This window comes from Pecten maximus, chromosome 5, assembly GCF_902652985.1.
Source record: "Pecten maximus chromosome 5, xPecMax1.1, whole genome shotgun sequence".
In the NCBI taxonomy this organism is placed as follows: domain Eukaryota; kingdom Metazoa; phylum Mollusca; class Bivalvia; order Pectinida; family Pectinidae; genus Pecten; species Pecten maximus.
In genome coordinates, this window is record NC_047019.1 from 3323980 (window position 1) to 3337586 (window position 13607).

General features: G+C 37.1%; 2 protein-coding genes across 2 annotated transcripts; one reads left to right on the plus strand and one right to left on the minus strand.

Annotated features, from left to right (window-relative positions):
- Window positions 1-310: 310 nt before the first annotated feature.
- Window positions 311-6828, plus strand: LOC117326871 (cornifelin-like). The gene is made up of 4 exons (XM_033883660.1): window positions 311-441; window positions 3768-3924; window positions 5673-5813; window positions 5994-6828. The coding sequence occupies exons 1-4, from the start codon at window positions 430-432 to the stop codon at window positions 6005-6007; spliced, it is 324 nt and encodes a 107-aa protein (XP_033739551.1). The 5' UTR covers window positions 311-429; the 3' UTR covers window positions 6008-6828.
- A 72-nt stretch (window positions 6829-6900) lies between these two features.
- On the minus strand, window positions 6901-7769 carry LOC117326870. The gene is made up of 2 exons (XM_033883658.1): window positions 7641-7769; window positions 6901-7341 (listed from the first exon to the last, which is right to left on the minus strand). Exons 1-2 carry the CDS (start codon window positions 7716-7718, stop codon window positions 6901-6903), a joined length of 519 nt encoding a protein of 172 aa, XP_033739549.1. The 5' UTR covers window positions 7719-7769.
- Window positions 7770-13607: the final 5838 nt, after the last annotated feature.

Sequence of the window (13607 nt, forward strand, 5' to 3'; positions counted from 1 at the left end):
TTTATTTTATACTCATAGTGACAATAATATTTTTTATGTTCCCTAACTAATAATTCAATTCATTCAATTTCATGCGCGTGAATGACATCGATTTATTATGTAATTTGTATTTTCATTATTTTCTCTTATTTCAATTTATTATTAATTAATTAATTTATTTATTTATTCATTAATCGATTAATTAATTTATTTATTTATTTATTTATTTATCTATGCTTAACAACAACAACAAAATGAGTAAACTGACATGACAGGATGACTGTGCTCTGCGCCTCTTGTGTTTTCCCATATATCTATAATTAGCAACCTCCCCGGACGTACATCACGTGCTGAACGCTGTATATCAGTAAGAGAGAGCCTGTTGTTTATAAACATCTCATTTTACGATAAAAGGACACACTGCTCTCCAAAACACAGAGCAAAGAGAGAATGCAACATCAGGTCAGTATAATTTACTGGTTAAATATATTTTGAACTTCTATAATACTTATTTCGCTTTCACGTGTGAATTTATACCTTATTTCACTTTCGTTGATGAATTAATATCTTATTTCACTTTCTTGTGTGATTTAATATCTTATATCACTTTCGTGGGGGAATTAACATCTTATTTCACTTTCGAGGGGGAATTAATATCTTATTTCACTTTCGTGGGGGAATTAACATCTTCTTTCACTTTCGTGGGGGAATTAACATCTTATTTCACTTTCGTTATGAATTAACATCTTATTTCACTTTCGTGGGGGAATTAATATCTTACTTCACTTTCTTGATGAATTAATATCTTATTTCACTTTCGTGGGGGAATTAATATCTTACTTCACTTTCTTGATGAATTAATACCTTATTTCACTTTCGTGGGGGAATTAACATCTTATTTCACTTTCGTGATGAGTTAACATCTTATTTCGCTTTCGTGGGGGAATTAATATCTTACTTCACTTTCTTGATGAATTAATATCTTACTTCACTTTCGTGGGAGAATCAATTCCTTATTAAACTTTTCAGTAGATACTTCACTCAAAAAATAATTATAACAAGAATTGTTGAAGGACGGGCTACGGAAAAAGGGCCACGTGACTTGAAAATTTAAGCAGTACTTTGGTTTAAACAGTATTTTATTTTGTAAACAGCAAAGTTGTACACATTACATGAATGTAAGGATTCGAAAACAAGCCTAAAGCTTATGTTAATTCGTCTCCTTATAAAAGAAATAGAAAAATATATACAGGCGACGGTAAGTCAAAAGAGCATGGATATGGTAAGTTTAATACAAAGTCTAAACCAGAAAAATTAGGTAATAATGAAAATCATAATTCAAAATCTTAATCCATGTCCCAACTGTGTCAGTACCAGTATGTACATGATACATGTTGGCGCGTATTCTATTTAATACATTATTATGATAAACATGTTATATATGTATTTTATTTAGAGATATGATGCCATTGAAAGACAGATAAAGCTCCAAGAATCACCCGATCGAGCTCTTGATATACGATATCAATTTGAGAAGCGTCTGCTTTCTAGAATAAAACATTGAACAGTAAGGAATATGTCTTCATTTTGATATGGAAGAAGAGTACTGTCCCCACAGAGAGCAGACTTTAAGTTAACATTATAAGGGAGGGTATCTATAGTTTCTCTTCTAATACGAGTATATTGGGGACAATGAAAGAGGAAATGTTCAGGAGATTCTACTTCACCGCAGTGACAAAGAGGATTATCAGTAATATTTTTGAGAAAGAGGTGTTGTGAGAGACTGCTACAGCCCACAGGGGCTACAGCCAAGTCGTAATCTGCTGTGGTATATCTGATCCAATCGACTTCCACTGTTGTAATATTTTGGAACTTGCACCTTATTTCTAGACAGATATGATTTAAAATGTGGGACCGTTAGGTTTTGTACATGTTCAGGCAATGCATTCCATTCGCGAATGACACAAGGAAGAAATGAGTTGAAATATGTTGCAGTTCTACAGAGGATTGTAGGTATATTTCTAGCCTGTCTTGTCTGAAAGCGATGGTCAGTAAGACGAGGAATAAGGTTCGACAAATAAGAAGGGCTTAGGCTTTGATACATTTTATGAAATAATATCAGTCGATGGTGTCTACGTCTTGTCACAAGTGTATCCCAACCTACGTCTCGTAAAAGTTTGTCAGTGTTAACTAGACGTGTCGAGCCAGTGACGATTCTTGCGGCTTCAATATTGATATTTTCTAATAAATTTGAAAGGTTTTGTGGGATGTTAGACCAAACCACGTCCCCGTATTCAATGAGGGGTCTTATAAAGGATATAAATATTTTTTCAAGAGAAGATATATCTAATAAAAATTTTAGCTTTCTCATAATTCCATGTTTTGACTGTGATTTATTAATTATTGTATCAACGTGATCATCCCATCATTATTAAAATTTAAACCTAGGTGTTTGTGGTGTTCGACTTCAGAAATAGGGGTATTAAGCATATATAAAGTTGGATGAAAAGGTTTGTAAAGTTTTTTGGAAATAATCAATGATTCAGTTTTATTAGGATTAAATGTAACAAGCCAAGAACTAGCCCAGTTAGAAATTTTTGTTATGTCAGAAGAGAGAAGTTCTGAGTCGGCGATGGGATTATCTACTACAATGGAAAGTGTTGTGTCATCTGCAAAAAGACGAATATCGCAAGTAATTTCATTAACAATATCATTAATGAAAACTAAGAATAAAATTGGTCCCAGAATAGACCCCTGGGGAACTCCAGCATACAAAGTTTTAAGAGATGAAGAAGCACCATTTATAACAACACATTGTTGACGTCCATGTAAATAATTTGTGAAAAATTGTAGGGCTTTGTAAGTGATACCTATAGATACTAATTTATGAAGAAGACCTCTGTGCGATACCTTATCAAATGCTTTGCTAATGTCGAAAAAGAGAACCCGAATTTCTTTGCCATCATCAATTGCCGAATAGAATCTATTAGTTATGTCTACCAACTGGTTTATAGTGGAATCGCCGTGCCTAAATCCTGACTGATGTTTAGTTAATATACTGTTAGTGTGTACTCAATAGGGATATTGGTCTATAATTATTTACAGAAGAAGAGTCACCCTTTTTGAAAACTGGAATAACATTTGCAACTTTCCATTTTAAAGCAGTACTTTATCTATACCAATCAACCCACCACTCAGAAGGATGCATGCGTTTTTGTCTGGTGATAATCTGTCTGTATTCATACAAGAGCGGGGAGAGAAAATGTCTACTTTAATTTATTACCAATCGGAACTCCTCGGGTATTATTTTCAATAATCTACCAGTCGGAACACCTCGCCTCCGTCTGCGAACGCAATCGGAACTCCTCGTCTTTTTCTTCGAAATTAGACGGAGACGAGGTGTTCCGATTGCTGCGAACGTAGTTTCGGGGAAAATGACGAGGGGTTCCGATTGAATAATCCGTGTTTTTCCGAGCTTGCCGGAAAGGCCCGAGATTGTCCGATTGACTTATTACATGTCGTAAGAGTCGACTTAAAGGGATGCCCATGCAGGATTAGAGATTTCTTCCGTATTTTATATTTGGAGGATATTGAAGAAACCAAAATATATTTTCTGCCCCTTTACAACACTTGGGATATTAATTTTTTCATTTCTTTTTCCCTCACAACTCCCTCTTTCTGTGTTTGAGTGTCTCCTTGTTACCCGTACTCATATGACCTCAGCTGTTGCAAGGACGTGAAACCACTAAAAACAAACAGACAAACTGTCCATTTTACTTCATTTGCAGTATGGAAGCCAGCTGGCCACCGGACAAACCGTAACTACGACAAACGTGGTTATTACACAGCCCAGCTCGACCGGGTATCCTCTGATGGTCACTACTCTCTACGGACACCGGCAATGGTCAACCGGACTGTTCAATTGTGTTGACGATCTTCCCGAGTGTAAGTTGAGTAGGGGAAGTATTCATTTTCCATCATATTGTCCGGGTTGAATGATCTCAAATGAAATTTGAACCAGGCCAGCTGGTAATTAACTTATACTGTAAACAATCCTCTTCGGTCAGCCTATATCTGACTTTTTCTGAATAGGCATGAGCACAGCTCTTACAAAATCCAAGGGTCTCTTTGATGATCGCGGGGTGGACATCCGTGTTGCTCTGACAGATCCAAAAGCATGAGAAAAGATAGGACTTCAAAGAATGTTATAGAGTTCATGTACGAAAGAAATTAGAATATTTACCATGTCTCATTAAAGTGACTATAACTGTAGATTTCATACTCATTAAAGCAACTATAACTGTAGATTTCATACTCATTAAAGCGACTATAACTGTAGATTTCATACCCATTAAAGCGACTATATCTGTAGATTTCATACTCATTAAAGTGACTATAACTTTAGATTTCCTACTCATTAAAGCGACTATAACAGTAGATTTCAAACTCATTAAAGCGACTATATCTATAGATTTCATACTCATTAAAGCGACTATAACTGTAGATTTCAAACTCATTAAAGCGACTATAATTGTAGATTTCATACCCATTAAAGCGACTATACCTGTAGATTTCAAACTCATTAAAGCGACTATATCTGTAGATTTCAAACTCATTAAAGCGACTACAACTGTAGATTTCATACTCATTAAAGCGACTACAACTGTAGATTTCATACCCATTAAAGCGATTATATCAGTAGATTCCATACCCATTAAAGCGATTATATCTGTAGATTTCATACCCATTAAAGCGACTACAACTGTAGATTTCATACCCATTAAAGCGATTATATCTGTAGATTTCATACTCATTAAAGCGACTATAACTGTAGATTTCATACCCATTAAAGCGACTATAACTGTAGATTTAATACTCATTAAAGCGGCTATAACTGTAGATTTAATACTCATTAAAGCGACTTTATCTGTAGATTTCAAACTCATTAAAGCGGCTATAACTGTAGATTTAATACTCATTAAAGCGACTATAACTGTAGACTTCATAATCATTAAAGCGACTATAACTGTAGATTCCATACTCATTAAAGCGACTACAACTGTAGATTTCATATTCATTATAGCGACTATAACTGTAGATTTAATACTCATTAAAGCGACTATAACTGTAGATTTCATACTCATTAAACGGTGATTCATTCTGATAAATAGTGAAGTGGTATTAGGAAGTAGCGATACCCGAGCCTACAAACGTTCTATAAATAGATGTTTACTAGTTTTAAAACATTGTTTACCTCATTGGATATTTGTAAAGAAGGAAGCACGGAAAAAGCTGAATGCAGTCACGTGGGAGCTGGCGTTCTGCCTACGAACGTTTATATATGCATTCATGTAGGACCTACGGAATTGTCATGTCATTGTTTTGCTCTGATTTAGGTTTTTACAAAACCCCAAACGTGGATGCGGACTCCTTTCGTTTACCTAATTAAGGGAAAGTCTTAAGTTATATGAAATGATTTTAAGAAATAGTACGCCTGATAACATTTTTCGACAGTGATTTTTAAAGCTGTATTTGTTTTAATACGTAGGCCAACATGTTACAGAAAACGAGACATATACGTCCGCTTAAAAAGGGGGTCAATAGATCAATTTAATAAGCAATATATGGGATATTTTCTTAATTATCAAATTCCAGGACTTTTATTCTGAATTGTTTATTCATTGTTTCACCAGGCTTGCTGACATTGTGCTGTATGCCACTCGTTGAGTGTAGAAACGCCTCCCGTATAGGCGAGTGTTGCTGCACACCCGTATTGTGTACCGGGTGGCACTATCATAGTCAGATCGAGGCTCCGAACCCTTGGAGGAATAGGGGTGAGTGCAAAAAATCAAATCAGAGAAAGTATATAAAGTCAAGAATAAAATAAACTCCTTTTAAAAAAAAAAAAAATTAAAACTAAAATGTATCTTAAATCAGCCATTCAAGCATTTAAAAACAAAATTGTTGACAAGGCGGAAGTATGACTTGATTTAGTTTACATTTTTTCCCCCTAGGGTTCAGTGTGTAATGACTGTTTGACCGTGACCTGTTGCGGCCCATGCGCAGTTTGCCAGATGTCGCGTGAAATGGACAGGATGGAAATTCTTTGATTCACATGACAGTGGAGACAGAGGTGGTCATCATCATCATCATCATCATCATCATCATCATCATCATCATCGTCGTCGTCGTCATCGTCGTCGTCAGCAGCAGCAGCAGCAAATATTGCAAACGTTTTACGACAGATGAAGATGTATTGTGGATTTAATTCTGCTTGTGTTTTTTTTTAATAGAGCATTAATGTAAAGTTTCTCGTTCCCTGGTCCCCAATCTATTCTTCGATAACATACTGGTATGTCATTCCGCCCCACTGAATAACATTTTAACTCTATAAAACAATGCTTTACCGGAAACATTTGTAATCTGATATGATTTAACCAATCATTGGTATTTAATTGTCTTGTTAACACCATGGAAGTGTATCTCCGTCAAAGGTCTGTGCATCTTTCTTACATTCCAATTCGTCTTGCTTATACATTCTTGATGTAAGTTTTAAAATGCATTTAATATCTTATGGTTGGCATACTTTAATTAAATGATGGGGACAATGCGACATGGTTTTAAGGGGGTATGTACTATTACGTCATATTCTGGGAGCCATGTTGATTAGCAAAACTTTCCAAATATGGACACTGTCCTGCAGTTCAGAGGAAAGCAGAAGAGATCGAGTTCCATGACTGTTCTTATCTTGTGAATCTTCTAAGTAATTATCTTAATGAAGATTCAACATCCACATAACATTACCGGTTTATGAATGTATGTAAAATAAAATGAAGAACGTAAATATAGCATTCGCAATGTGTTTTATTTTGAATAGTAGAAACACCATTATATATGAATTTTTGCCGATTTAGGGTATTATCAATCGACTGTCTTCTGCATCGTTGCCTGAACTCTTGCATAGCTTCTGGCCCATTTGGCTTTTCGTTCAGCTGCCTTCCTTTCTCGATTCCGTTTTGCCTTTGTCTGTTTGTCGTCAATAGCTGCCCTGTCTAACGGAGGAAGACGACGTGGAGGTCCATAGATCACAGCTCTGCATGCCTCCCAGGAGTGTGTGGCGTACTGGGGGTATTTCCTTCTGTATCCAGGAGTACCGGGGAGAGCAAGAGATGTCAAATCGTCAGATTCGGAATCGTCAAACTCCACAACGAAGGCCACGCCCCCATCTCCCTTCCTTGGGACTATTCCCTCCTCCTTAAGCTGCATCAACACCGTCTGTTCAGTTTTACGTGTGGTGTTGTCAATATCAGAGTCGTACGATGGCCCAGTTTTGTGTGCCACAGGAACATGGATGGACGCAACCTGTCGGGAAAATATTACTTTATTTGGAATACTAAAAGAGGCAATCGTCCAGTGTCGTGGTTTTTTTAACAATATCACGCTAATTTAACGAAAGATAAAAAAAATAGTTGAATCCATTGACTAACTTTCTACGTTCCCGCCACATAAATGGTACATGTGCAGTAGGAGTGGAAAAATGCACGGCCAGATCGGGGTTCGAATCTGGGACCTCCGCACACTAGCCGGATGCTCTACCAATTGTGTTACCTTGTTGCCGATGATTGTATATTGTTCGTCAACTAAAGAACATTTAACATTACCTTGTTCCGTTTCCTCCAACATAACGTAAACGACCTTTGTTCTGTATTTTCCTCCCACTTCGAGTTATTACAACCCATTTTTTCGTACTTGAATGCTTTCTGTGTGTTTATCGGTATGATAGTCAAGAGGCAATCAATCAACGATGCTTAGATACGAAATGTATTGTGACGTCACAGACGAAAATGTCGCGTGACGTCATAATCCATTTCCTGGAAGTGGTGCTATTATTAGAATTATCCAGAAGCGAACACTTTAAAATACCATCTTATATGAATTTCAGTTAAAGTGATGAAGCGATAACAAGATTTTCAAGACAACGGTCAAACTTTCTTTCGGAGGCGCATGCCCTGTCTACTCAGTATTTGAATTCATGTTTCTTTATCGCCATCCATTCAGGAGGAGTAGTGATAATAAGAATTGTTCACAGACGGACGGACGGACGACGGACAGACACCGGATAGACGCCGAGCACCATGATATGCATGTAAGCTCGTCCATATGGAAGGATATTCGCGCCCAAAGACAAAACGGCCATTCAAAGGCAACAATAAGTAACTGTGGATGAAGATTACCGATCCCCGACCTATTGTCTCCCGGAAGCGTATATAAATCCCATATACGTGACTTTGATAACGCCGACAGAACACTGACTAAAGACGGTGGGCCGAAAACCAGCAATGGGCGGAGTCATGTAGGCGGTAAACCAGTAACTAACTAACTCCGACAGAACACTGACTAAAGTCGGTGAAACGAAAATCAAGCAATGGGTGGAGTCATGTAGGCGGTAAACCAGTAACTAACCGACGCCGACAGAACACTGACTAAAGACGGTGGGCCGAAAACCAGCAATGGGCGGAGTCATGTAGGCGGTAAACCAGTAACTAACTAACTCCGACAGAACACTGACTAAAGTCGGTGAAACGAAAATCAAGCAATGGGTGGAGTCATGTAGGCGGTAAACCAGTAACTAACCGACGCCGACAGAACACTGACTAAAGTCGGTGGGCCGGAAACCAGCAATGGGCGGAGTCAGGTAGGTGGTAAAACCAGTTACTAACTAACGCCAACAGAACACTGATCAGAGTCGGTGAGACGAAAACCAGCAATGGGTGGAGTCATGTAGGCGGTAAACCTGTAACTAACTAACTCCGACAGAACACTGATCAGAGTCGGTGAAACGAAAACCAGCAATGGGCGGTATCATGTAGGCGGTAAACCTGTAACAAACTTTAGCCGACAGAACACTGACCAGAGTCGGTGGGCCAAAAATCAGCAATGGGCGGTATCATGTAGGCGGCTAACTAGCAAGAGTTTATTCTCGATTTAAATCTTATGTATTTGCTATTTGGACTAGATCGTGTTTTAATTCCTTCGTCATGTTTCAGGTTAGCCTCCATACTTTGTTTCTGACTCCTCGATACTCTTTTTGAACTTCCTGTTTCTGCGACAAAACGACTTCTCGTGTTGTCGCTTTGTCGTTTTGTCGTTTTGTCGTCTTGTGACGGTCACAAGCGCTGACAACACAGGATTTAATAGATCAATGTCGTCTTATCATAACAACGCAAACAAAACCGGAATCGAACTTCAAAATTGCTGGAACTAGATGAAAGTTCGATGTATGAATTGAGTGAAGACATGGAAAATATCATGTGTATAGGGGGCCGCGGTGGCCGAGTGGTTAAGGTGTCTCGACACTTTATCACTAGCCCTCCACCTCTGGGTTGCGAGTTCGAAACCTATGTTAGGCAGTTGCCAGGTACTGACCGTGGGTCGGTGGTTTTTCTCCGGGTACTCCGGCTTTCCTCCACCTTCAAAACCTGGCACGTCCTTAAATGACCCTGGCTGTTAATAGGACGTTAAACAAAAACAAACAAACCAAATCATGCGTATAGCTGAAACATTGGCAATACACCATTGTTTTGTATGGGTCGAATACCAGACAATGGTATCTGTATAGAAGGATGTCGTTTTTTCTTACATTAGAGTCAAGAAAATACCGAAGCTAAAAACGGAAATACTTACAGAGGGTTTCCATAGCAAACTATAAACAACACAAGATATTAAGCGAATTTCGATTCATCGACGACACCCACCATGGGAACCCACGTTGATTCTAACGTTTTAAGTATGTACGTCATGTTTTCAAATCACAAGGAATAATAGTAAGCAAAATCACAAACGTTGATATTCTTATCGCAGAACAAAAAAGAAAATTTTAAAAGTTTAATCATACATGTAGATTGTGTTCTCTTAGTTGACACCAAAAAGGATTTGTTTTTCGAGAGGAACTAACATTGCCGAATGTAAAGCGACTTGACGCTTTAAGGATCAAATCACTTCATGTAAGTGCATTTATATGCACAATGAATAATATTTAATTATTGCAAACCTTTATTTAGCTAAATCATCACGGAAGATCTTGTTCAGTCCACAATTTGAGAATCCACTTTGTAAGTATCTTTCCGGATATTTCTTTCCGGTAGAGATGTTTTTACTTTGCGTTTAAGCTGTCATTTCCGGAAAGCATGATACAGCGTGCACGTGGACAACCGTGACTTCGCTCTTTTAAGAGACGCCAATTGCATAATTCACAGGGAAAACAATAATTGTCGTCTGGTTTTCAAACTTTGAAAAACCTGAGTCTATTAACCTCAACAGTATGTTTATTTGTTTTCCTCAGACTCGTCTGCTTCAAAAGAATTTCTGACATCTGACGCTCTGTGAATACATTTATCTATTTATATATGAAGCAAGAACGATAACTCTAGGTAGAAGCCGTCTGGTGGGAAGGGGAGTAACTCCTATTGTGTTAAAACAGTAAATAAAAATGACAATAAATCGCTTTAAACATCAAGCAATCAAAACATATGGTCTTTTTAGGAAGAAAGTTAAAATCAAAAAAAAATAATAAAAAAATGAAAATAACAAATAAAACAAAAACAAAAACAAAAAACACACACACACAAAATAGTTTGCAGAATTTTTACTATTCCTAAGAATTCTAACGTTTTATCGGTTTTTTAACAATCTGATCAGAACTCCTGCTACAGTATAAACTTCTCGTCAATACCAATCCCCTCTCTAAAAACAAATTCCTTTTGTGTCATTAAACAATTAACGGGAACACAATCTGTGATAAAGCTTGTAGTTTTTCTAATTTCCTCCGGGATATGAATGTCAATGTTAGTATTTTTGTTCGTTTTTTGCTTTTGTGATTTTGTCACAATTTGTCATGCATTTTAATTTGGTGTTTAATGTAATTAACTTTCTGAGTATTCTGAGTATTTCTAAATGATCCAAATATGACACTGGACACACCCGGGTAAAACAGGTAACGCAGGTAACTCCCAGTAACTCCCAGGGGCTTGACACGCTCCTTTATTACCCAGAATGAAATACAACAAATATAATAAAGTACATATAATTTTGGGTCATACGAATTAGGAACGTGTCAAACCCCTGTGACTGTACTGAATCACCGACATCTCAATCAAACGCGCGATGTCATGACTTCAATACCATACGCGAACGTCATGTCGGCGATGTTTATGTATTTCAGGATTCTTTATGACCCTGATTGAACCTGAATTTAAAGAGTTCGTAGTTACTTGACCTTGAGGCTAAGGTCACATTGACCTAATTTCAAAACACTACACATCCCTTGTGGCTGGTCACGGATATCGTACGTTTCATCTTAATCTTTAACAGTTTAAACCTTGAGTTGTGGACTGGAGATGGTTATTTGAAATAAATAATTACTTAAATTAGAATATATCCCATCAAATAAAGAAGAGGCATATGTTGTAAACTTGCAATAAACTTCAGTCAACGAATTAAAACGCTGCGTTTCAATTTGGCAAGTTCAAACCTTTATGTCCATTCTCGCTTTAAGCCTGTCCAAGTCCAGGATGATCTTAGAATTCCAAACAGCCTGTTCTCTCTAAAATCATTACAGATAATATTGGATTTTTATTATCATGGCAAAGTCTTTTCTATTCGGAACATTCCACAGATATTACAGGCTGAAAACCGAGTTGTAGGACAATGTCTTCTGACTCTTAGGAATATATGTTTCATGTTTGTCAACAAGACAATTTACATTTTGTCCGACTTGTTGCATTGGAATGTACATGGCGTGCAGGGCGATTACATTTCATTCATGGCGGCTTCAGATTCTGAAATGGATAATTGAAAATCTATATAATAAAATATTGTTTCATTCCATATTGAAACATCTTTATCACTTATAGAGATGTTCGTATATAACATAATTATCAATTAATTTATTTTGTTTTATAAAGTATAAAATACCTTTACCACTAATAGAGATTTTCGTCTATTACAAATTTGCTTTTATCGCAATTCACTAAAGACGGGGGTCGCGATATATCCGTCTATGAGAGCGAGCGCCGAGTAATCTGGTGAAGATACAAAGTTCGTGGTTCGACACCCGTCTGCTTGTGTCTATTGGCGTTTCTCGGGAGCTGAAAACGGACAGGTCTGTGCTGTCATGTTTGTATCCTTAGGCAAGAAACTTTTAAACAGTATTTATTTGTTCAAAATGACAATAAGACAATACATAAACAGAGAATAACAGAGAATTCGGAAAGAAGTACTTACGTACTTATATTAATCCGTCTTCTCTTTAGTGACAGGCATGTTAAACAGAAAAGATGTCATGGTGAGCCACAGACATACATCTTGTATGTACATGGCTCAACATGACTCCAGGCCCGTAGGTTGTAAAATCAGCAGAGAAAAGATAATACTGTCGTTATAATAGTAAAACAGTAATAATAGTAATATCAATAAGTAAAATGATAACATTAACACATTAACAATAATGTGGTTGAATAGTAGAAAAGACATTGGAACGAGAAGGGGTAGAAGGTTAGGAGAGGGGGCGGGGGAGGGGGGGGGGGGGGGGGGGGGGGAGGAGGAGAAGTGGTGGAATAAATTTCTTGGAGTAGAGTACAACACATACTCGTAAACCCTCGTAAAGTAGTGACAGCTGTAGATAAGGATTACAAGATATAGATTTTGATATGATAAATAGCCTCATACAGAATTAAAGCGTTTATTTTAAACAATGAATGCTTGAACAGCATTGAAAATATTAACGTTTTCTGTCTTGGTACGCGACGAATCACCTTGGAGGAGGAGATCTAAAGACAAGTTGTTGATAGGATTGATATATTGACGGCGAAGCATGCTATACGTATTGTACTCTAGGAGATAGTGCTTGACGGTTTCTATTTGACCGCAAGTACACAAAGAATTTTCAATAATTTTTTTTTTTTTTTTTTTGCGAAATAGGTGATCTCGAAGAGAGCTACATTTCAAACTAAGTCTGGCATGATGAATTTGACCCAATCGTTTTCCAGTAAAATAGTACATGGGAATTTTCAATTTTCCAGAGTTGAGATGAAGTTTCAGGAATGAAATGGAAGGATTAATTTTTATATTCGGAGGCAAATTATTCCATAAGTTAATAGTATTCAGAGGAAAGAAAGAGTTATCATAAAACGTGGTTCTGGCCTGTAGGTTAGCAATATTTTGAGATTGGCGTGTATTATGATCATGCATTTTAATGATTCGGTTAGATAGTATTTCTGACAACTAGCTGGGTATCAGTCCATGAATGATTTTATGAAGCTGGATAATTTTATGTTTACGTCTTCCTTCTGACAATAGCTCTTTTCCAGTTTCCAGGTAAAGGGAATCGTGACCACAGGCGCTTGCATAGAAAAAAAAATCATTTTTTTTATATGACAGTGGTATGTGTACTCTGTAAAGTACATTCCGTTTTACACAGTACACGTACCACTGATATAAAAAAAAATCTCATTTTCTATGCAAGCGCCTGTGATCGTGACTAGCTAGTTAAGTGGCACCACATATTATTCTAATAGCTTCATGTTGGATACACTCTAACTTGTTTACATATTCTATTGTAAGGTTGTCAC